The 25,778-nt window shown below is 41.5% G+C and overlaps 1 protein-coding gene across 1 annotated transcript in view; it reads right to left on the reverse strand.

Moving 5' to 3' along the window:
• Positions 1 to 914: 914 nt before the first annotated feature.
• The window catches only part of oxct1a (3-oxoacid CoA transferase 1a), a 32,590-nt gene continuing 7,726 nt past the window's right edge, over positions 915 to 25,778 (reverse strand). Inside the window, exons 7-17 of the mRNA XM_030764936.1 lie at positions 24,817 to 24,877; positions 17,458 to 17,565; positions 17,232 to 17,346; positions 16,794 to 16,888; positions 15,470 to 15,518; positions 15,279 to 15,351; positions 13,541 to 13,616; positions 7,474 to 7,563; positions 5,339 to 5,419; positions 1,254 to 1,355; positions 915 to 988 (exon numbers count right to left, since the gene is read on the reverse strand). Of these exons, the coding sequence (XP_030620796.1) occupies positions 953 to 988; positions 1,254 to 1,355; positions 5,339 to 5,419; positions 7,474 to 7,563; positions 13,541 to 13,616; positions 15,279 to 15,351; positions 15,470 to 15,518; positions 16,794 to 16,888; positions 17,232 to 17,346; positions 17,458 to 17,565; positions 24,817 to 24,877 (886 nt within the window). The 3' untranslated portion in view covers positions 915 to 952. The remainder of the gene's footprint in view (positions 989 to 1,253; positions 1,356 to 5,338; positions 5,420 to 7,473; positions 7,564 to 13,540; positions 13,617 to 15,278; positions 15,352 to 15,469; positions 15,519 to 16,793; positions 16,889 to 17,231; positions 17,347 to 17,457; positions 17,566 to 24,816; positions 24,878 to 25,778) is intronic.

Raw genomic sequence — 25,778 nt, forward strand, 5'->3', positions numbered from 1 at the left:
CTCCAAAACAAAACAAAACAAGCACCCCCAAAACATCTATTTCAACGTTATACCGTATACGTTTTTCCGCTTTAATACGCGAATTTTGCCAACTGTAATCCCGACAGCACAGTACTGAAAAATACTCGTTTTTTTTGTGGAATTAGAGACTGGGCGTGTACTTTCAGGGCGATTGATTCCGTATGGCTACTACAACAAAGACTGGCGGATTAATCTTAATTTGCTTCCCCTTCAATGGCCCATTAAATAGATAAATAAGCAGACACAGTACTTCCGCCTCAGATGACACAAAACTTTATTGCTTTGTACAAATGGTGAGAAGACAGTTGGAGTACAAAATTTAAGGCCTCAGTATTGAGAAAACATTGATGGATTTGACATAAAAAAAAAAAAACCAAAAAACAAAAAAACCCCCAAAGCAAAACAAGAGAGAAACCTGAGCAAGCTTGCTTTCAGATAGATAATGACATTACAATCCAAATTCTGCTCGACCTGGCTGAATTGTATTTCCATGTGTTCTGTAACATGTAACAACGCTATGTCCATTTGTTTCAAAACACTTAGGTTTTTTGGCCATATAACCACCATAATCTGACCATATAACCAACAGATCTCATTGCTGTGACCCATAGTAATGCTTTGTATTCCATTCACATCTTATTTAAAACTATACAACCTGAGGGTTCTTAAGCATGCATTTCATTTTCATTCAGTATGTTAATTCAATAGACGGAAACAGTACCCACTACTCACTAAGATCATGTGGTTCACGTCATATTTAGAGAACACAGAGCCCTCTCCTGACTGGATGTATATACACTTAAACAGGATAAAACAGGTCATTCTGCCTGCTGTATTAGTCAGCCATTAATGGAGATATTCCACTTGAAGAATTGTCTGTAATCATGATACGGCCCAGCCTTTGCAGTCAGTAGTAACTTCTTCTCGATGTTTAAATCTGCTGCATTGGTTTTAAATCAGGAGAAACCTGTTAAAAAAAAAAGAGGAATAATTGAATTTAAGTAACGAATGCTCAAGTCTGACATACATCATTGGATTGACATCGTCAGATTCACAGGCAAGTTAACGAAGAAAGTAGCGGCATGCCTGTACTGATGTAACGGATGTTTCCTGTTTTCATGAAATTTAGAAATCCTCGCGCAGCAAAGCTCAGGATGGTACACATCTCACAAGCGTTACCAGATTTAGTCAGCCATTATCTACTGTTCCCATCGTGCATCAGTACGTCTCACCTCAAAGTCTGTGCCCGTGCATTTCTTTATGTCATCTGGTGTAAGCCCCTCCCATATTTCGATCAGAGTCAAGCCTTTGCTCTTGTCCACATCAAAAACAGCCTGAGAAAAGGGGAGGTGAGAGGAAAAGAGGGGTAGAAATAGAGAGAGAGAGAGAGAAAAAGAGAGAATGTTCATCTAACAGCTTTTAGCCAACGTGTAATCTGGTATACGGAGGGTCGTGTCACATGCTCTGACTAGTCCTGCAGCGATACCGTTATCCACCCAGCCCAGTGCTGCATGGTGTATGAGCGTACCATTTATCGAGATATCTCAAACGAAGAGATATTTTTTCTGCAGTTTAGCTGCAAACCTGCCTCTAGGTCAGTCATACATGTTACAGTGATGAGTAAAAACATTTTCCTCATGTTTTATTACTAATGAGAGCTGCAGCCATCAGAGGTGACGCTAAAGGGACCTCTATACTGGAAATCTTCCAACTGAACACCGCTCCAAATCATCAAAAGCGCAATTAACGCGGCACATCTTCAAACCACGAGTGTCCCAAAAAAGCAATAAACAAACATATCACAACAACAGCCAACAGGGCAAAGAGAGGCATTCCGGGGACTTCACAAAACAACAACAACAACATCAACATGGTTTTGAAATTGGGTAAAGGACGCCATTGAAAAGAAAACCCTTATGAGGACAGCAGCTCTCTCCCACTGGGCCCCGGCTTCCCTTATCACCTCCGGTTCCAAATCATATTACGCTCCTCTAATTCGAGAAATACGCCTCAATTTCTTTTCCTGACATCAGAGGGTGGCAATAGCATTCTGTGCACAGGGTGACACAGGCATTTTGGACAGGTTAACCTGGTATTGTTTTAAAAACACAAATTAGAAGGTTTTTTTTTTTTTTTTTAGTTTTTCATTTAATTTAGCCTCCTCTCACAAAAAGGCACCCCCCCCCCCCCCCAAAGTTGACGGCAAAGGTTGCATGGTAACAAGACACAGACGCCGAGAGCTGCTTTTATGAGAACATTTAAATAGCTCTCAATGAATGGGATTAGACCAACAATATAAAAAAAAAAATAAACAGCCTATTAAGAAAGCAAGCACGTTAATATCCTCTGTCATTAAGAAATATGCATGATGCCATTTCATAAAACATGGAAGAACACCTTTTCATGACATTATTTACCAAAGCGGTAAATTCATTTTGACTTCTGCTTTTTTAAAATGCTCACTGGCTTTGAGAACGACAATTTCTAACTAAAAAGGAAAAAAAAAAAAAAAAAAGCTAGTTGTTTAAGTCTGGACTGTAGTCTGTATATTCTCGGTTGCCGTAGAGAAAATGAATGATCTCTCGTCGACATGCTGTGGTAAGGTGCTATCTCAGAATTGAACTCGGTCTGCTGTCACCTTCCCAAGTCCTCCGCGTCCTGAGCAGCGCTAACGAATGGTTTACCTGCAGTCTGTCTCTGTCACCGATGTCTAGCAGCAGGGGAGTCTGGTGCAGACAGCTATCGATCTAGCTTTTGACTGACACAGACCTGCAGCCCCTCACCCTCCCCTCTTTTTTTTTTTTTTTCCTTCTTTTTTTTTTTTTCCTTTTTCCCTATACCAGCATCCAATTACGGGCTGATCTGCCTGCGTGTAGACCGAAGGACAGACGCCATACCAGACGTGGCTTTAATCTAGCTGTCATAATTTAGACGGGCACGCTTCGACCGCGACAGTCCAAATAAATGGGTTTACCATCAACACCTACAGCAGCAAAAAGCCCCCACCCCCCTCATTCTACTGTTACCTTACGTAGGTACACACAGAGATGGGGCACTAATGGGAATTTGATTGGCAAGGCATAGAAGACCGATGAAACAATCAAATTAAAGCCTGGAAGGTATTGATTAGATCAAATCTCCTCCTGGCTAGAGTTTGTACTTTCCAGAGTCACACGTATTGTTGTAACTGACTGCACTGAATAAGCCTTTTACATGGGAGGGGGCGGGGTGGCTTGCTGTATATAGCTGATGGACAGTATGTACAGCCATTTGAAAGTATCTCAACAGACAGCAGAATCATGCCATTATAAGACAGTCTTTACCGAAACAGAGCTTTCTGAGGGGACTTATCCCTTATGAAAACTATAAAAAATTAGATCATCAAATCCAAAAGGTGACATGAACCACTGCTGATGTATAGATCTATTTGACCTTCTGCGGCTATGTAATTACTTTGTTGGTATAATTTTTGCAACACATTACTCAGGGAGATCAATATTTACCCGTGTTTTCATAGTCCGCACTTTGAAATCCGGTTAGTACATCTGTATGTGACCTTTATTGTCACACTAAGCTAAAAACAGCTTTACAACTTGTGTCCAAATGTAAAACGCTTGGCTAAGTCTTCCATCAAGTGAGAACAAATGAAAATCTACAAGAACTGACAAGATGCACCTACGACTGGAAAAACAGGTCTTGTTTTTTGGGGGGGGGGGGGTTTATTTACACTCATCTTACATTTTAAAAATCGTCTATTTGGAAATTCACCCTCAACGCAGCCACCAACATTAATTACCACGAAAAATCAATGCCCGTTCCGGTGTTTTTTGGTTCAAAATCCGAGCGTTTGATCAAAAAGCTGTCCGAGGTACTGACAAGTTGCTGAGGGAGGGGTTATACGTCAGAAACGGTTAATTTCCTCTTTAATGCATTAGATTAGGCGGTAAGTAATGAAATAATCAGTGCCATAAGACCCAGACAGAGAGTGTCTGGACTGGCCAGGCTGCATTCTGGTTAGATGGAGCAGCGGGGTGGAAAGGCCAGGGGCGGCTCCGCGCAAGGTGGCGGGAGTGCTGCTGAAGAGCTCTAACCTTTATAAATGTTGACAGAATCATTTCACTGGAAATCACGTCGCGCCATTGTTGTGAGACCCAACAGAGCGTTCGACAAAAAGAAAAAAAAGAAAGAAAAAAACAGGGGGAAAAAAATAGGCGGGGGGTGGGGTGGGTTGGGGCGACATGGGTAGGTGGGAACAATACACCGTCTGGCCAGACAGGGGACAGAAAGAGTCTGGTCAAAGGACAAGCTTGTTCCACTGCAGGCGCTAAACGTGAAAATAATGAAGGAAAAAAAGACATCCAACTCCAGCCAGCTGAGAAGCTGAGAGAACCCAGAACGAGTCCCGAAGTCACTGTGAAACGAGCCAAACAGCCCGCAGATCACAGGACGGGATAAGTAAAAACAAAACGTCTCAAAGTCGCTCATTGTAGTCTTTGGTTAGCCAAATACACCAAGAAGAAGGTAAAAGGCACAACTCTTGCTGGTTTTACTGCCGCTCACTGTTGACCAATTAATCACTTGTGGCCGTGAAGCTAACGGTAGCACTTTTTAAAGTAACGGGAAAGAATGTTTTTCGGCAGCAGTTCCAAGTGTTCCACTTCATGCCTAAAGCCTAACTACCGCAGGCGAACCAGCCGGAGTTTGATACATGTGATCACAATGAGCCAGGCTATAGCATCCCTTGACTCTGTGTATTACATGCAGCGGTGTTGACTAGAACACGGGCCATGTGGTCCGCGGAGGCTAATGTCATTAAGGAAACATTCTCATAACAGAGGCTCCGCCTTTGTGAGAGTAAAGTCAATATTTTAATATGGCTGCTGAGATCTGGAGATTCGATTACGGTTAGCCGAATAATGACATTTCCATTTTCCGCCGTCCATGCGCGGCATCATGGCAATTTATCAGCTTCCCCCTGCGATTTTAGCTTTTCTACGTCTCTGAAAATTCATTCAAAAAAACGAGAAAAAAACCATGCGCTACGGAACACGGCGCTATTCCTGTAAGCACAGTAGAATAATTCCTTGCAAGTCTAATTACTCTCTGTTGGTCTTTTTTGTCTTATGAATGGTCGGCTGCCGTTGGTATCTGAATAGTGAGAGAGGTAAAGGCTGGAATAGCATGAAATTGTACTGGAGAGGACTGTGAAAAAGTCAGATTTGCTGTTATTTGTAAAGAGCAAGCTTGTAAGGGAGGTTCAAAAAAGGGAAAGTCAATGAGAAATCAAAGCGCTACATAATGCATGGGTCAATCCCACCTTCTCTGTGATGATGCGATCCACACACTGTTTGCCTGTCAGGGGAAGGTTGCACTTGTCCAGAATCTTGTGTTTGCCTCCCTAGGAAACAGCAAAGAACACAGAGCAAACTCTCATGAATACAAAACAAACAAACAAACAAACAAACAAACAACAACAAATGTGTTAAGACTGTATACACAGAGGTCGGTGAGGTTAAAATTTACAAACAAATTAACATTTGCACATACGTATTTAAATTTTCTCAGTTAACGTTTAGAGATTACACATGAAAATGTACTTTCAGATACGTTTTCTGCAGCTCGGAATTCAGAAATTCAGGTCTACAGGAACTAAGAATAATTCTAGCCATTAACTGTCTGCCCCATTTTATCATAGAACAATTACGGTATGGAAAAACATGACCAGACATGGTCTAAATGCTGGATAATCCAGTCTGACCATTGCTAAAGGGTTCTGCAAAACACACACACACACCAAAACCCCCTGCCATAAAGGTCTATTTCTCTGCTTGCACTCCATTCAAACAGCAGAGCGGCTGGGACATCAATGGTCAGAGAAAAAGAATAGGGTTTCCAATCGGGTTCAATTTGTGGTGTGACCCGAGCTCGGGTCCTCGGGGTCCGTGGCAACGGGCATCTGGTACCTGTAACCACTTAGCTGTTACCCCGTCCGCAGGAAGATCTCAAAACAGGACTGACAACCCAGCACCCACATGCCCCTGGCCTCAGCAGCTCTGTGGAGCACAGCAGCCCTGGGGATGGTGAGGGAGGTTGGGGGGGGTGGGGGTGGGGGCTGACAGCTGTGACTGGATTTCTCCCATCTTACCCTGCCTCACCTCGCATAGCTTGCACTGCGGCTGAGCGGTGAGCTACTAGAGAAGTAACTTGTGTACGAAATTACAGCACGAAATGAAACCAACACGAAATATGCGAGATACACAATGGAGTCTTTCATCTTCTTTACAAATAAACAAACAAAATAAATGAATACAATAGTCAAATATTACAGCCATAGTATTTGCGGTACAGTCTCAAGCGCTTTGCAGCTGATGTTTACATCATGTTCACAATGTTTACACGAGTCAGATTCACGCCACTGAAAATCAGTTTCACTGACTGATAAATCTTCTCGTAGTATACAACTAGACACACAATATTTTTCTGCTGTGTGCCCTGTGTGGTTTTAGTGGGATCAAAATGTCACCGTGTTCGTCATCTAATTGAGGGAAACAAACACCAATCTCAATGACATTTTCACACTGAGCCTCGAGCGCTGCATCCCAAAAACAATTCAGAAAACACAAGTCAAATTTGATTGTATTGATCATAATCTAAATATTCCGTTCTGCCTGACAGAACCTCTGCACAAATACGTGAGTGGTACCACTTGCATTGGAGCTGGCGAAATCAGGGTGAACCTTTCATATTTAATGACCCCTATCAGAGGTTACAACATGCACGAATGCTTCTGTGGCATTTTATCAGTATGACATCACCATCCTTGGTAAAGCCAATAAGCATGGCATTTAAAAATGCGGAGGGGGACAGAGGTTGCAATCTGTAGCATCTTGATACTGTTGAAGAGTGAAGCATTTACTGTGAACAGTTACAGTGCCAAACTCAGTCTACATTATTGACTTTATTTTTAAATTAATCTAGAATAAATAAACTAAATCAGTGAAAGAGACTGATGGCGTTGAGACTTCGAGTTAGAGAGAGAGTGTGTGTGTGTGTGTGTGAGTGAGAGAGAGTGTGTGTGATTGTGTGATTGTGTGTGTGTGTGTGTCTGCGTGTGAGAGAGAGAGAGAAGAGAAATTACACTGACACTTCTGCCATGTGCAGAAGATATGTGCGACTGAATGACTGTAGCTGAAGCTTGTGAGAAACTACTCATTTGGAAGACATCACTTAAGAATCTTTATATACAAAGCCTGTAAATGCAAACAGTCCATCTATCATTTTAATTTCAAATTATACATTCAAATTAGAAAGGATTAGGGCTTGTGCTTCAATACTTCAGTCGCCCTGTCTTTCTCATTCCTCTCTCTCTCTCTCTCTCTCACACACACACACACACACACACACACACACACACACACACACACACACACACACACAGAGCTGTTTATGTACCTTTGCAGAATGCTCCATTGTAACCACCACCTTGGTTCCTGCACTGGCCACTAAGTCCATGGCTCCACCCATGCCTTTCACCATTTTGCCCTGTGAACGGGGACACAAATAAACTCATTTCCAGATCAAAGATATGCATTCTCTCACACACACACACATATACACAAACTGGTGGTTATGGTTAGACCAAGGCAGGCTCAGTATGTATTTTTTCTAGCTACCAGTATGTGTCTTGCTTTTTGTAATTTCAGCACATTTCCATTCAGTTATTCATCATTTTTGTCTGATAGAGCATTTTGTATATGCAACACTAAGCCCCCTGACTGTTAAAGTCAAAGATGAGATTAGATACACAGTGTCTTTTCAGTCATGCTGTGAAATTCAGTAGTCATGAAGTACAATTTGTTAACCGAACTTCTTGCGCACAATCCATTTCTTCCACAAACAAAATCAACCAAAACAAACCCTGATAACAGCAGTTGCTCAAACGGCAGAGACTAAAAACATTACACTGTAACCCCAACTGATTCCCAGGGCTGAAACCTTCAGTCAATCATGTTTTATTTCCTTTGAGTACAAGAGAGTCAATACACATTTGCATCGCTGTTGGAATTTTAGGGGATCTGAGAACTCAGTCTTATTTGTTTTGGACGGGAGCCTGAGAGGGCACTGTTGCTAGGAAACGGTAAACCTGAATACCTGTGGCTAGAGTCACTTAACAAAAAGGTCTTTTTTTTCCCACTAACACTGATTTTGCTATTCTGTAGATGCTTAAATACACACAGACACACACACACAGACACGGACACACACAGACATACACAGACACACACACAGATGCAGTCACCCCAGAGAGAGGGAAAGAGAGAGAGAGAGCAGAGCGGAGACAGATCAACACACACACACGCGCACACACACACACACACACACTCATAAACAAGTGTTAGCTTTTCACCCAGCTACTGAGCCTGTGTCTCGCAGCGCGGAACAAGAAAGTGACATTATTTTTGGGTCCTTTCACACTCAAGCCACATTTCAACATTTCTCCAACCAGTCTTCCTTCCCTCCTCAAAAGAAATGAATTCTAGCACGGAGCATAACCAGGGCCATAGCGTCATTAGGTTTTTCAAAATGACGTTAACCCAGGCGTCTCCAGCGCTTCGGTCCCCCCCCCGTAGTTCTATTTAATGGGGACTGTAGAACTCTCTGCCTGTTTTATTATCAGAGAAAATCCATCTCTTCCCTGCTGCTGCACTGCTCACTGTGACTGCTCGCAACAGAGCCAGTGTGCCCCCCCCCCCCCTCCCCGTCTTATTGACCGAGGCCATAAATTTCAAGCCTGAACCATGCCATGGGCGAATTTGAGTTGTCCTTTTTTTGTGTGTGTGTTAATTCACGTCAATACACATTCAACAAAGAAACAACAAGCATTTCAGCAAGAAGCAGCAGAGAAATGGATGCTTAAACACACACACACACACACACACAAATGTATTATGGTTGTAGATCCCTCACAGTTTGTGATCTTTGCATTTGGATTTTAATTTTTAATCTCCGAAATCTTCCTGAGCCTCCAAAAAGGTTACATACATTGACATAGGCTAGTGTATTGCAATCTCATTAAGACTTATTATTGGTCTGGTGAAATTCTGATGCAATCACTGGTTTATGGACTTCCATGTTCACCATTTTCAGCAGTGTGAACATTAAACTGTACTTTTAAGAGCCTTCAAAGCTGTCTATTTGTAGCCAAGCTCCGCTTTCTATTCAATTAGTCTAAAATGAAATCTTGCCAAAGGGCAGAATACTGTACAAGTATACTTTAATAAATTTTTGATTGTGTTTTATTTTTTTTCTTCCTTTCTTCATTATATGGCTGAAAACTCAAAGTGACAAATGCTAACCCAGCAAAGTGGAGGGCTAGGGATCATAACACAGCAAAGTCACTGAAAATTTGCAATGTAGTTAAACAGAGACATCAAAGCACACATCAGTTAATATCTGTCTTTCCCTGTTTTATTAAAGGTGCTCAAGTGACATGTGTAGACTCACACATTTAAAGAGAAACCATTATGGAGACTGCAGATGGGGTGCCCTGACTTTTGGCTTGCTCAAAAAGAAGGCTAAGGGAGAGGGAAAACAAAAAACAAAACAAAACAAAAAAAACAAAACAAAACACAAAAACCTGCAAGTTTCGTTGTCATGGAAACTCCCCATAGCAATCTGGTGTCAACAAACAAGTGTTTCCTACACTTTCAGCGATTTTTTTTTTTTCCTTTTGTCAGCTTCGGCTTCCATCCATTCTTCCTCGAGTTCTTTGCTTGCCAAAACAAACAGTGTGTTTCATCCTGTGGAAAAGCTAAGTGAGGCTTCTTTGCTACCGCTTCCAAGAAAACACCATTGAGGAATAAAAGAAAAGAGACACACAAAGTTTTGGCTAGCAGTAGGATGATTACCAAAAACTGCACACAAATAGACTAAACAGTTCTCTGAACACGGATGAATACTATCCATGTTGCTCTGTTATCTACGCTCATCATAGTATCAAAGTCAGTTTCCGTAAGATCCAGCAAAAAGTCAGTGATAAAGTTAAGTACTTGAGTAACAACTCAACTGGTCAGAGGGGCCTATTCCAGAAAATTAATAATAATGCACAATAAACAAATTAACTGAAAACTTGAGCATAGAATATGTAAGTCAAGTTAAGGACAAGTTAGTTTACAAATATCCCCTATCTGTAACATGACTTAAGATAGTCCAAGTTGAAATAAATGTGCACGATATTACTCTCCAAAATAACAAATGCAGACATAGAGAGGAACACAGGTACTCCTGAACTTCAGTAGCTGTTTAAAGTGGAGTGTGATTTAAGAGTCTCCTGGTGAGGGGGGGGGGGGGTTTGGGGGGGGGGTCAAGCGCTGACCAACCCAAGCCTCAGCTTTTGTTTCCCCGTTGTTTTAAGTGGTGAACGTGGGTGTGGGGACATCCACATAAGCGAGACTCTTCCATCCAATTCAATTTGTACTTGACCCCTTGACTGTACAGTGGAGAGCAAGATTAGAAATGGTCCAACAATGGCCTGACTGGCATCTCTGAGGCCCAACATATTTCTGCAGTACTTTGATTACATTTTAAAAGATCCGTCTCTCTTGACAGAGTGTGAAAAACGACCTCACTCACTCTGCTCCCTCCTCATCTCACTCAGATAAAAATCACTGCATTTTAATACACGGCTCATCGTCACCATCATCAGCTTATAGATTGAAATGCAAACCGTATTAGCAGAATCAAAGAGACGATAACACCCTTGTTCTTTGGGGTTTTATTTTTATTTTATTTTTTTGAAGCTGAAGACACGGGCGCCATCTTTTATCTTTCTGCCGCTGCGCGTTTCTGTGGATTTTTTTTTTCATAATTTTCTGATGAAGATATCGAAGGGGTATTAAAAATGTTAATGCGCATGCCCAAAACGTGACCTCTCTCTCTCTCTCTCTCACACACACACACACACACACACACACACACACACACACACACACACTCCCAAAAGACTGAATACAAAACGCTAGGGTCGAGAAAGCTTGTTTAGTTCCCACATCCTACACCGTCTTCCTACGCATTTCAATACTCTGTAAACTATTCCACCAAGAGGGGGAAAAACTCCTCGCCAACACCGCAAAAACCATTTATTCCCCCAGAGGCAAAAGCGAGTTAAAATAATCCATGCGTGACTTCATATGGCTGTTCTTAAGCAAAATTGATAAAGTGAGGCTAATGACAGTTCATTTCAAACGGTTTGTCTCCACATTGCCTCTCCAATACGATTTATTTGATGTGACATGTTCAAGTCAGGTTCAATCTTGCTGAAGTAGAAAGCCGTTATCAGCAAACCAGCAGATGGAAAAAAGGCGTCCACTGAAAGTCCCTTGTTTCTTTCAAGTGAGATGTGATTTGGAACATGAAGAGCACGTGGTTTTGAGGCTGAACGTCTATGCAATGTGCTCTCTCTCTCTCTCTCTCTCTCTGTCTTCACTCTCTCCTATGGGGTGGTCGAGTAGCCAGGAGTAATTGGGGGATTATTGTAATTACTCTGCCAAGCTTGTCTGCTTCATTAAGAGTTTAAAGGCTAACGCAGGGGGAATGTTGCAATCTGGACCATAGCACAAATAGCAAAGAGCTTCATGAAGAATGCTTCAATTTGTTTTTCCTAAATGGACCCCCCCCCCCCCCCCCCCCCCGACATCCAAGACGGAAGCAAACGTTCAAATGGTAATTAACTGTCTGTTCTCCGGTGTCACATTGAGTTTACTGTCAAAAAAAAAGTAGCCTAATATGAATAATGTAAATGAGACGCATAACTATACGTGGGACTGTAGGACTAGGTCTAACCATAACACACCTGAGTCTAGTCTTTTGAGGCTCGTCAGGACTTTGACTAGCTGATTCATGGGTGTTTATGTAAGGCTGAGTCACACTCTCGCAGGACCAGTGGCTGGCCGAGGCTGTCGACTGTCTATGCCTGCATTAGGTATCTTATGCCATATCACCACAGAAGAAAAGATAGGCAACATTTACACAAAAAAAAAAAAAACACAACAACAACAAAAAAAGTGAGCATCACATTGAGTGACAGATAGTGAGGAGTAACCTTCACCAAACTCAATAAGCAAGAAGCAGGGAGGCCAGGAGCCTGTGAGGCATCCGTCAGTGACACCCAGAGGCCCTGGAGGGCTATAAATAACCCAGCTGAATGTCTGCGGCAGACTAGCTCTCTCCCTATCTGCAGCCCTACGAACTGACAGGGAGGGGTGAGGGGGGTAGGGGGTGGGCGAGGGGCTGACTAGGCGCCAGGGATGAGACTGAGCAGACAGGCTTTGTCCCTCATTAATGTTCAGAGCCCTCAGAGACGAAGAGAAGGAGAGTGTAAGGGAGCCACAGATACATCTCAATTTGATCTGCGTTTGTGTTTACATTTAAGCTCTTACGATACGCGTCCATGTCTCTGTCCATGAACGGGTTAAGTCTCGCATTCATAGCTCTGACTATGAATAGGGTTAGACCGGCTTCCATAGCTCTGGTTATGAATAGATTTAGACTGGCATCCATACTGGCATCCATTAGTTAACTGACTATGAATACACCCAGACAGGCAATGAGTGAAGTGAAGAAGTGTAAGCCACACAAGCAGGTAGCATGTACTCAGGGCCATAGCCACCGAACTGCTACGAGAGAGAATTTCCCAGTTTGATACTAACAAGTTGGACCCATGTGATTAATATAGTGCCACTGACTGTGATTAATGGACGTAGTGGGACTCAGTTCCATTATTTCAAGTTTAAACAGCACATTCGAGCAATTAACTTAACTCTGTGGCTGTACTGAGGGGATCTCTGTATAAATGAAATCCCTTAGTGAGTTTTTCCACTGTGATTACCCGAGCGATTATTGTTTTGTCGCCACCCCCCCCCCCCTCCTCTCCCACCCCCATTTCAATGACACATTCACAGCTCACATCCATGAGAAAACTCAACAACCTTCAAATGAGAACATTCGACTGCTTCTATATTTATTATCAACACTGCATGCCGTCATTTACATAAATTAATTCCAATTTCACGCTACGCTGCAATCTTTAGATTTGGAAAGATTCTAACAAACGAGGGAGAACGTGTAATTTTTGGTTCAGCGTCTCTCTGTTTCGTTGAAGTAAAGAGGGAAAACAACCTAAGTGCAGGAAGTTAGAGTCCACCTGTTCGACAGCATATTACTACGTATTACATTACAATTCGTTCCAGTACAGATTAAGTGTAAATCCTGGATTCTGGACAAGGTGCTCATGAATTTTGCTATAGCAGTGGGCAAACATTGGTCTCTGTACATTTTTTAACACAAGCATACGTTGTAATCTCCAGTCCGTGGAGGTAGCGTGGCGCTGAGGTGTGTGACAGGGAGATAGAGTTTGACCTCATTAATCACACCAGTTTCACACCAGATTCAGCTTGTGTTCAACTGCTCTACTCTTTCCGGCGGGTTAGCTAATAATGTGTTGACACAATGGCTCACTTACCGGAATCATCCAGTTGGCCAGATCTCCGTGCTTGGACACCTGCATCGCACCCAGCATTGTGAGGTTAATGTGGCCACTGGGAGACAAGAGAAAGTGCAGACACAAACCTTCAGGACGTGCACAGATCTAATAAAGCGCTGTTTCATAATCCCATCCTTATTAAAACAGACCTAAAAAAGGAGAACCTGGTCTCATAGTGCGGAGCACGGTAATAAACTGCCAGCCATTAACGTGACGGGTCACGTGGGTTGGATTCGGAGACCTTGCGATAAAAACGGAGTTGTGTCTAACCACCACGCTCTGACGAGAGGATCTTCAAAAGTCAGGAAAATGAAACCAAAAAACATTACGTTGGAAACAACAAGCCCGTGCAACAGTTTCTGAATAAGGTGGGCATTCAACGATGAAGAATTTTTGGCATTGAGAGCACTGAACTCTTGGAGCGTAAGTGTTAATGGGCCTAAAGAAGCCCTCTGGTTGGGTAGGGGGTTGACAGAACCAAGTTCTTCATAGAAGGGTGTGGTCATGAATCCTTTGCTGTCAAAAGTAAAGTTAAGATTCTCCGAAACCTCCAAGAAACTACTGGCTACGTTCCCATTGCCACTGTGCAATTACAGTGTGAATTTATGGTCACTACTGAATTTTCAGAAGATGAGCACACAGGAATTATATAGAGAAGGTGGGTGGGCAATGAATCAACCACCCAGGCAAAATCAATAACGTCCATAAAATATCGACGAAAAGACGTCATTAAATAAACATTCAGCGTTATGCAAATTGAAAAAAATCTGCATGGCCACAGAGACTGATGGTGATTTTCAAAAGAATACGTCCAGCGTGATGGATAGCGCGAACAGTATTTCTACGTTATGCTAACCGAGCAGGCAGGTTTTCAGCGCCGTCATCTCAGAGGCTGACGACCAGCAGCCCGTGTCTGAACGTTGCCGCAGGAGAGACTTCAATAAATCTCGTCTCTTCTCTGGTTCAACTCCCCTCCTGGCTGCTTGGTCTCATGGGGGCAAATTGCATTCTCCAAAGTTAGGTTACTCCTTTACCCTTCCATCCCCCCCCCCCCCCCCCGCCCCTCCACTCCTCTCCTAAAACAGACAAATCACCCTCTGTCTGCTCGTTTCGCCCCACTGAGCAGGACGCTGGAACTCCAATTAAAAAGCCCACCTGTTCTGACAGCGTCGGAAATGTCAAGTGATAAAGCCAGAGGCACGAGCGTGATGGCGACTCTCTTTTTTGCAATACAGTCAACCTTTCACCGTTACTTTCAACAATAATATTCCGCTACAAATAAAATTCCCCAAACCAAAAGAAAGAAAGAAAGAAAGAAAGAAAGAAAGAAAGAAGCACATCTCAATAAGATTTTGTTTTTTTAAAAAAAGGTGACAATTTTCTTTCCTTCTCTCCTCAAGGTTACACAGCTGACATCCTGTTGAGTCTGCAGATCAGTCTACACTGTGTTGAATGCATCACTCTGATGACTGAGAGCCAATGCAAGGTGACTGGTCAAATCAAGCATTACTTGCGTGTTGAGCTCTTTGATCAAGACTAATGATGTGAGCTTGATATAACATCACTCTGCCTGGTATTAAAAAATAAAACACATCTTCTCACCATTAAAAATGAATGGTGTTTATTCATTAGTTGATAAACTGTTTAACAGTTTTTGCATTAAAAAAAAACAAAGACCATTACAGTGACAAATCGTACCATAGTGCATTTGACTTACCCTCTGATCATAGCAAAGGAATCATCACTGGAGAAGTAGGAAGCCGCAGGAAGAACAGTAACTGTCTCTTTGCCTGAAAGGGCACAGTTAAAATGACCATCACATTTCAACATAACTAAGCCTGTATGGAAGTTATGTAGGGAATTATTAATGTATTCAGACTAAAAAATACTAATCAAAACTGGTCTTACCAGCATTGATGAGGTCTGCATCCACTTCATCCTCTGTGGGGTAAGGACCCTAACAGTCACATTGGGTACAAAAAAAAAAGAAACAAAAAAACGTCAACGTGTTTTGGTAACGAAAGCTTCATTAGATAGAATTGTTTGTTTGGGCCTCTGTCCCCCTCGGAGCAAATGTCCATAGTACAGGTATTTGCAATGTCATCCTTCAGAATCATACATAAAGCTCAAATATAACTGCTATAATTTCAAATTATGTCCTGCATAATCAGCACAATGGGTAGGCCCAGAAAAAAACAGAGATACACACCATGCCGGCTTTTACCATCCACATACAGATGCGTGCTTTCTTTTAAAATGTAAGCATTTTAAAGAACAAGGTCAATGACAACTTCATTGTCTAACTTCTCACAATGTTATGGCAAACAGACCTGTGAGACGTGCATGAGACTACAACAGTAACCTAACAGAAATCCATCAACTACTAAAATTCATGCAGAACAGGGGGAAAAAAAAACATCTCCAGAAAACTTTTGATGGCATTCATCTCAACTTTCAAATACCCAAAACTGAAGAGACACCCAAAAAACCAATTTGGAGATTTCACTTTTTTTTTGTTTTTTTTTTTTTGGGGGAGCCAGTTTTATGACACTCTTTCACTCAGATCTACTTAAGCTTGAGACTTTGAATCCAGTGGCATATTACCAACAATAGGGAGGGGGTGGTTACTATTCATAGAGCTGAAACATTATAATCCAAAATCACACAGAATCTCATTACATCCTTTTTCCCTTTTGGTCGCAGCAGCTTCATCAGATAGGGCTTATTACTACAGTCTGAGCTTCCGCCTTCTTCAAAGACACATTACTGTGAAGTCTCTGATAGGAAAAAAAAAAACAAAACAAAACAAAAACACACTCCCAGACTCCGCTGACAGACCTAGGCTACAATCCAGACTGTTCCCACCTCTCGTTACGAAGCAGCCAGAAATGTCACAACCACCTAAAAGGGCAGTTGAGAACAATATAAAGTTTTTTTTTCTTTTCTTTGCGTCTCAACGACATCATTTACACCCATTAAGAGGGAGGGAGAGAGAGAGAGAGAGAGAGAGAGAGAGAGAAAGAGAGACAGACAGACAGACAGAGAAAGGGGAAAAAAAAAGCTAAGTGCTTATAATTTTTCTACATGAACACAGTCACATAATTATGCCACTCAAGCTAATAACAGTGAGACAAGCTATTTCTTTCCACTCTCGACTTGGCAGCGATTCAAAGTCTCTGCTGCGGAAGAGTGAGGACACGAAAAGCTTCTAACGTAACAGACGAAAGCTTACCAGGCCCAGAATGCCGTTCTCACTCTGTAGATGGACGGTGATATCAGGTTTAATGAAGTTGCTGGCCAGCATTGGGATTCCGATTCCTAAGTTAGCTGAAACATTAACCAAACCATACATTGAAATATATACGCTAGCTACAGAGTCATGAAGACAATCAGTATTCTCTCTCTCTCTCTCTCTCTCTGATTTGTTTTTTTTGTATTGATTACGTTACGCAACAAAATACAAAAACAACAACAACAATAACAACAACAAAATTAAGTTCAATTTGGAGTCTTAACGTATCCACGTATCTGTGAACATAGAATCCCAGTGGGAAAATCACAGCATAAACAACCTTATCACAGGCATTCAAGAAAACCATCTGCATAAAGGCATTGTCTTTATAGCACCATTCAACACGCGTATAACAATACCTCACGTGAACACGCTTACCGTACATGCCATCCTCAAACTCGAGCGCGGCTCGGCGAATGATCCTCTCCCGCACGATGTCCGAGTCTTTCTTCGGCTTGGGTTTCTCGGCCTGACCTTTCCTGACCGTGCGTCTCTGTCGGGGGGGGGGGGGGGAGACAAAGACGGACCGTTACAACGTCTCGAGTAGGGGAGAAAAAAAAAAACCGGCAAAATGAGAGATGAGAGAAAGAGATAAGTGCATCACCTCTATCCGCTTCTCATAGCTGTCGCCCTTCACCACTCTGTGGACGTAGATACTGGGGATGTGGATGTCCTCCGCCGCAAACGTCCCTACATCCACAATCTCCTCCACCTGAGGACACGCGACTGTTTATGTGCAATTGAACTACGTTAAAAAAAAATAAATCTATATACATGATTTTAATAAAAGACAGTTTTCGGTGAAAAGAAATGGGTAAAGATATCAAATAACTAGTTCTTTGATAATGGCAATAAACTTATGCAAATGCTTAAGATTCTACTTGTCTCAAGGACATTTGAATCACACAGTATAATCAAAATAATTAAAGAAAAATGCTCAACACAACGTAATGGGACGGGATTCTTATGTTTTTGTTTGATTATTATTGCAGATGGATTAATAAAACAGGCCTGATTATAAATCCGAACCAGCATCTATCCTTCACAGAGCTATAGCTTGAGTCTTCACTCATAACCCACCCCCTAAAACTCCAACAGGAGTCATAAATACCGTCATACCTACACACCCCTTCTGGACATGGGGAGAACAGTGCTGGGGGGGCTGTAAGCCCTGTAATTTGTTGCTGAAATGGGGCATGACAACGACAGGGGGCGAAAAAAAACCCCATATGAGCTGGTAGGAAAAAAAAAACAAAAAACCACATGACAGACTCCAAGGACAGATTCAGCTCCAGGAGCAGAGGGGAACATGTTTCACGCTGCTAGAGGAGAACTGTCACCCGATTCGAAAAGTTTAATTCTGTCCCCTGAACCATCTTTTTTTTTTTCCATCAATACAATCTCTCTCTCTCTCTCTTTTTTTTTTTTTTTTTCACCCGGAGAGCAAGCAACAAAGTCTGCGAGTGCGACTCCTTGATAACTCCACAGAAAAAGAATGCGTTTGAGAACGGCCGCGTCCTGCCGGTTTTAGCGGCTTCAACCTGCTTTGTCTTTGATGTAGTCTGTTCCTTTCATCTGTGTATTTCCTCATCTGAGAAATAATTATCACTGGCATATCAAAACGCACTTTCATTAGCGCGTGTAAACAGTGATAAAGTGAATCCGCAAAATGGAAAGCGAGTAGTGTTAGACGTCATGTGACCTTGCAGTGAACCGGAAAAAAAAAAAATTAAGCCACATCCAGAAATACTCCTCTAAAGCAACACATGATAAAGGAAAAGCTTGCTCGGCTGAATAGAATTCAATTCTATGCAAATGCAGGAACAAACATTTGAAAATACGAAGGGTCCATCCGAGGGCTTCCTCCCTAAAATAGAAAGAGTGCCGAAATGCCTTAGCTGATACATTGTTTTCATTTGTTTTTGTTGTGGCAGCTCTTCTGTAAAACCTTTCGTTGACAGCACAAAGCTGTTGACAGATTTTCAGAGGCACAGCTGCTCAAACGTAGCTAAAGGAGGCGTAGCTCTATTTCAAGGACTAAATAAGCTCTTAAAATACTGGATAGAAATCCAAATCTCTGATAAATGCTCCAAGGAGAGCGGGGGAAGATGAAGGGAAAAAAAAAAACCCTTCTTTTTCCCGCCAGCTAAATCAATAAGTTGCACCCTAAAGCCTAGGGGAGTATAAGTAAAGAAGACAAGGGCCACATAGATCTTGCGAGCCAGCCCTGACTGAGCCTAAACCTGTTCATCCGAGTGGCTTTTCTCTTGTACGAGTCAACAGCTTGAGTATCGTTCCCAAAGGGAAAGCGTTTACGGTAATCACCTACATTATGACTGCGGCCGTCGAACGGAAACAGCGCGGCACTGGTGAGGCCTAAGGACGCGCCTTCAGCCTTCGACGTGTTGTCATGGATACGGCTGCTGGCGTTTGGCTTTCATCATTAGCCAGACCGCACAAGGGCAGCTAAAGATTGAGCTTAAGGCTCTGACTCAGACTATATACGTGACACCGCGGTTTGGAACGAGAGCCACGGGAACGGAGAGGGAGAACACTACCATCCAAAGTCCTCCGACTCAATCAGTTTGCCTCACATGCATCTAATGAAGCTTGAAATAAAATAAAAACAGGTGGTGGTCTACAGCTTGAGTTCAAGATGTCAGACGATTTTTTTTTTTTTTTTTACACGTTTAAAAAAAAAAAAGACGTCCTTGAACTTGAATTAACTACCATCTGTTTCATCTATGGATCCTATAACGCTGCTAAATTCACACTGGTTGCATCTCTCATGCTGTTTTGAAGAGACACTACATGGCTGCTCTAGCACTATGTAGATATCAGACTACACAACTGACAAAAATAAATAAATAATAATTATAACAACAACAACAACAACAACAGCACTGATGTTCTTGTTTCTGCTCCTGCATTTTCACATCAATGGGAATGGAAATGAGCTTGAAGTCAACTGGCAAGGAGAGAGAGAGAGGGAGAGAGAGAGAGAGAGAGGGGGGGGGGATTAAAAAAAAAAAGAGCACAGAGGGATTTTAAGGAACCATTCTTTTTTTGTAGGTTTGTTCTTTTTTTGGACCAAAAAAAAAAAAAGTCCTGTCAAAGCCCATTAATCTCAAGAAAGCGATGGAGCTGCGTGCTGAAATGAAACATTCAGCATATTCTCTCGGCCGGGGAAGAGATGTGGTCTGTGCCGCGTTTCCGTCTATGCCACCGTCAAAGAGACGACCGCGTATCGATACAGCGTGGCGGTCGTATTTTTAGAGCTGAGCGTCAAGTCCAGGCACGGAAGACCGCTCTGATCAATAAAGATCTCTAAGAAGCAGAGTTTGCATTTCTGTGTCCAAGGCATTGTGTCACCCGCCTTTGACGAGTGCATGTAACCAATCCAACGACAGGAGCGAATGACGGTGATCGTAACCCTGTTTGACACTCCATTCGCTGGCGTGGCTGTGACAAACACTTCTCCCTTCACTAATAGAGATTTGCAAGCTCATTTGGTCTTTACACAATCACTACCATGAGTAACATGATAATATATTAGATATTATAAAACTAATCTTTCTGCAGACCCAGCATGGAGCCTTGTTTATGAACACACTGAGCGTTTTTCTGTTTTAGACAAACGAGATGTAATCATCAAGATCGGCCCGTGAGGAATAGTTGGAAGTGTGTTTCTTTTTTTTTTTTTTTTTCCCCTGACCGCTATGGTCAAACACATAAGAAACAGACCATATCTCTAGTTTGCACCTTGAAAGCACCTGCTCCCATAGGCCAAACTATGAGAGGGGAGGGAAGGAGGGGGGGGGGGGGGAGCAGAAGCAGTACTCTGCTGAAAGATGGAAGAGTCAGTACAACTAATCCTGTTGTACAGCATTGAAGGTACTGTTTAAAGTTTAAACAACATATATGTGTATATGAGCTATGGTTCCACAGGATGCAAGGAGAACGAGACACAGTTTTGCACGGAATGGGCTCGTTTCTCTAACTATGAGGATGTTTTATTCAGATAAAACCGCCATATCCAGTTATCAATCTCTCGTTTTCAAATCTAAGACTTTAACAACCTCACTTGTAAAGCAATGTTTTAGAGCTTCCTGTTGAAAAACATTTCCGACGTGGGACTCTGAGATCCATGGAATTCTTAGGACTCATTTTGCAAATACGTATTACAAATGACAGTCATTTTCAACACAAGCTGCAGAGACTGCAAAAGCACAACTCAGTTAGATGGCAGATGTTTCTAGCCCCAGTGGGAGATGAAAACAATGTGACAGGGAGTCATGAAAATCATCAAGATTTCTCAGTCAATTAGGAGATGTCCATTATGCTAGGCACTCATGAGGACTTTTTCTTAGGCGAGAGCTGGTCTGTGCTTCACAGTATAATTAGCCCTCATTCTCACACAATCCAGTCTACTGCAGGTAAAGACCACACAGGTTTTATATAAATCTTCTCAGACCTGCAACGCAATTACAGGTTCTCTTTTTTTTTTTTTCTTTTCTTTCTTTTTTTTTCTTTTTTCCCCTAAGTGGCCCTGGAAATCATTTCTCGACTTCTGAGAAGTTTGTTACCAACTCTGTTACCAAAGTTAGTCCAACTTTTAGATTGCGTTTTTTGGCCAAACTCAAGAATAGGCTCAGTGTTTGTTAATGGGAACGTACATACATTTGACTGCACATACAGAGAGCTTGAAACAAGCTAGCTAAAAAATGGTGACAGCTTTTTGACATAGTCTAAGAAGTATAAATGACAAAACAAAATATCCTAAGAAATATTCCTCTATCAACTTTGGTGCAAGTGACATGGTGGGGAAAAAAAAAAAAAAAGAGACAAAAGGCATCGTTTTAATTAATATTCGTTATCTACAAAATATCGTTTTTCTTTGCCACCTTTTTAACAGTGTATCTCCCCTTTCATAATTGACGGGGTGTGTTCGCTGGCTTTGCCCTGTTAATTTATGTGTACCAAGCCGAGGGAATAATAAGCATTTTCAAATTGAACAAGAGAGAGGGTTGAGAGAGGACACCTTTGAGGATGGTTTTCATTCATACCCCAATTAGCTGGCTCCCAAAGATGCTATTCTGAGCAATCCCTGCCCTGTCCACAATGCACCAAAAAAAAAAAGAAAAAGGAACAGAATCTCTTCACGTTTAAATAAATGTGACTGGCAACCCCCCCCCCCCCCCAAAAAAAACCCATTCTAAATCTATTCTCCCAATATCCCATAATGCTCCGGGTTTCACATTGTACCTGAGATAACAGGAGTCATATGCCATGGATCTTCAATGCGGCACTTGGGTTGCCTAGCAACCCTGTGGCCGGCACAGTAATTTTAACATTTTTTTTTTGTTATCGGTGTTTTCCTTTGCGAATACTAATAGTGAAATTCTTTTTGGATTTATCATGTAAATCAGTGAATAATAGGCACAATTGTTCCAGAGGTAAGGCAAGGGAGGGCTGTCTACCCAGTACCGTGCTGAGGTCATCTGGGCATCTCTGCTATGTGGCTGAGGTTTTTTTTTGTCTTTTTTTTTTTTTATTGTGGATGGTAATCAAGGGGCCTGTATTCACCATATTGAAGATGTTAGAGCCAACATTTTTGGAGTGATGCAATGAGAAAAGACAGGATTGCATTTAAGAAAAATCATGATATTGACAGAAATCAACAAACATTTTACAGAGAGAAAAACAATGCAACTCTTCTGCTCTTATCTGAAATACATTCCTTAGTCTGAACAGGAGGTAATGTGGGATATTCTTTTTTTTCCCTCCCCTAATAAGAACACAGTGAATGCTGTCCTGAAGTGATCTACAGTGCACAGATATGGAAATGACTTAAAAAAAAACAAAACACAACAACAACAACAAGAACAATAAAACAAAATCTGACCATTAAAATGAGCAAAAGTGAACTCAGGCAGTTCAAAAAATAGAGAGGTCTTATAAGTTAACCCAATGGCCTGAGGCTACCGAAATCAGTTTCACTCAAAGAATAAAAAAACAAAAACAAAAAAAACAACAACTTACAGCACAAACTTCAACCTAGCCAGCCAGTAACTGACACACTCTCTCTCAAAAAAAGCTCAGCTCTTACCGACAGAGGAACACAAACAGACCGTAAAAAGCCACAAGAGTGAATTCCGCACACAGATAAGTTTATCTACCATGTGACAGTAATGGCTTTATTATCTCAGACAAAATGGGTTTGAGGCAGGACTGTACGTGGCTTGATTATCCTAACTTAGATTCCCACTCATAGATAATGCTCCCGCGCACCAGCACTATAAAAAAAAAAGGGTAGAATCAGAAAAAGAACGCCATTACCCAGCACACACACACACACAAAAAAGACCAAACACAAAAAATAACTACCTATTTATAAGGTAAGTGGGATTGCAATGGAAGGTGAACTATAAATTATAGACGCAATTGGCCCGGAATTAGCACTGAGTTCTACGCAGCTGTGATGTGCTCTCTTTAAGAGTGAGGAAACAGACAGTCAAACCGTGGGAATTAGAAAGGGTTGCAGGAGGACAGTTTTAATTAATGGAGTTCTTTCACAGCATCTGCCAATGCCTTTTGATACATCTTTTGTTCGCATTAGCGGCATTTAAACAGAAGCTTGGATGAAAGTACATTTTGATATGCAGACAAGCTTTTGAAAGGAGGTTTCTTAAAAAAAAAAAAAGAAAAGAAAAAAAGAGTGAAAAGGAGCTTCAAAAACATCAAAGACATCGGATGAAAATGACACGAGTCTTTCTCATTACCCTGTTTACACGCAAGACCGAGAAGACCGAGAAGTGCTTCTTTTTCAACTACTTGACAAACGTAGGACGCATACATACAAGCACATGAGGTTGTAATGTGGTTCTACAAGAAACCATACATAAATAACACACTGAAACACAAGATTCACAAAAAAAAAAAAAATAGAGATACCCCACTTTTGTTCTACTTCTTATTTTAAATGATCTCTTTAGTTACTCCCTTGAGATGTTGCACACACTGCATTGGTAAAGTTTGGCAGAGTTTAATTTGCCAAAAATGCAATGCGTTGTAGGATACAGGAAAAACCTCCAATATAACAAAAACGAAACACCACACTAAGCTTTTCGGTCCCGGAAATCATTCTTCTCAAAGGAAGAGCTCTTTGCTCCAGTTTATCTTTTTAGAGAAGTGGAGGGCGGTCTAGAAAATTCCAGGTTGGCCCGTCAACAAGTGCTTTTCAATTGTCTCGGTATGATGAAAGCACCGGGTGCATCTGACTTAGACAGGTGACTCTCACACCAATCCAAACAACAAAGAGATATCAGAAAGTAGATATCACTGATTCATCACTCCCTGATGTACAAAGCCATACATAATCATTGATGCACAAAGCCCTACAAAACAAAACTTGAAAAAACTCTTTAGCCAACATCAACTAATTCGTTTTCTTGGAAGAAGAAAAAAAAAGGTCATTCATCTGTTGTTAGCATCCATGCACACCTTGGAGACAGTCTTAAGAGGAGTTATCAGATACTGATAGTTCTACAAATTGAAAATTGAACCAAAAGAAGACAGAGTGTTGGATAACTCATAAAAAGAAGAACCCCTCTAAACAGTGAACTATGAAGCTGAAGGAAAATCTTTGAATTCAAGACAGAATTCTCCTCTCTAAAGCTGTAAACACAGGGGCCCTGTGAAATGGCAGAACTCCAGAGAATGCTCTATTTAGAGAGAGAAGAGATTTATATAATTTCACAGAGAGGGAGAGGGAGAGAAAGAAAGAAAAAGAGAGAGAGAGAGAGAGACAGAAAAGGAGAGAGGTCCTCTGCCACTCTCACACATAATCATTTCTATCACCAATGGTGGGAAATTGCAAAAAAAGAAAGAGGAAAAAAAAAACTGAACATTTATCTGAGCCAGGAGCAAATGCAGACTTCAAACTGAGTTTAAGACCACTCACCTCCACTATGGTAACCTTGGCTGCCTTGCACATTGGCTGATTGAAGTTTCGTGCTGTTTTCCTGTGAAAAGGCCGAAGCGCAAGTCTATGATCCTCTTAAATGTGGGAAGGAGACAATGGTAACACGTATAGTCTATATGAAAAGAACCACATTGCGTTACATATATATGTTTTCTCTTCTCAGATCCCTGTAGTACACTGTTCATTGTACAATGAAAGACAGGCAACGAAGCCCCAGCCAATGACGTATGGGTTTGTCTTTTTTTTTTTTCCTTAATGTAATGTGTAATGTTAAGTGTACATGTGTGGCTGATTCAGATTAGCATCTGCTGAACTGAAGACCAGATATCAGACAATTCAATTCTGCATCATGTTTTAGACTGTCTTCATCTCTCAGAATCATGAGGTCAGCACTGATTAGAGCATGTTGTGTTTTCAAACAGCAAACACTGCGCCCTTGTGGTACGAAAAAATATCACTTCAAATGTGCATTCTGTCTCACAGATGAGTAACGATTACATAAGTCCTTCAATTACTTTAATATAAGAACAAAAGAATTCTACATTATATAAAATATTATGCAAAATACAAGAAATACTTACCCTTTGTAAAATACACATTTCTGAATTAAATGTTAATTGACAAAATTAATCAGATATCAGTAATTAAATAGATCTGCGTTATGCTAAGCAGTAAAACCTCCTCTAAGACACACTTCAGTAGTTTATTTGAAACGTTGTAGCATATCATTATTGTCACCAATGCCAGGACCTTTTGAAAGACTAAAAACTCAACGCTGTGGGATGCAGTTTGCCCTGCGGGCAGAAGATACAGGCATTCATTCGCACAGTTGCTTCATTATCATTCATGTTATTTTAAAAAGAATTAGCTTTCTTTGTTCCCACTTTATTCTTGCTGACCTTTCCTTTATTCCAATTCGGTTTGAAAGCTGCTGAGTCCTT

This window comes from Chanos chanos, chromosome 1 (assembly GCF_902362185.1).
Source record: "Chanos chanos chromosome 1, fChaCha1.1, whole genome shotgun sequence".
In the NCBI taxonomy this organism is placed as follows: Eukaryota; Metazoa; Chordata; class Actinopteri; order Gonorynchiformes; family Chanidae; genus Chanos; species Chanos chanos.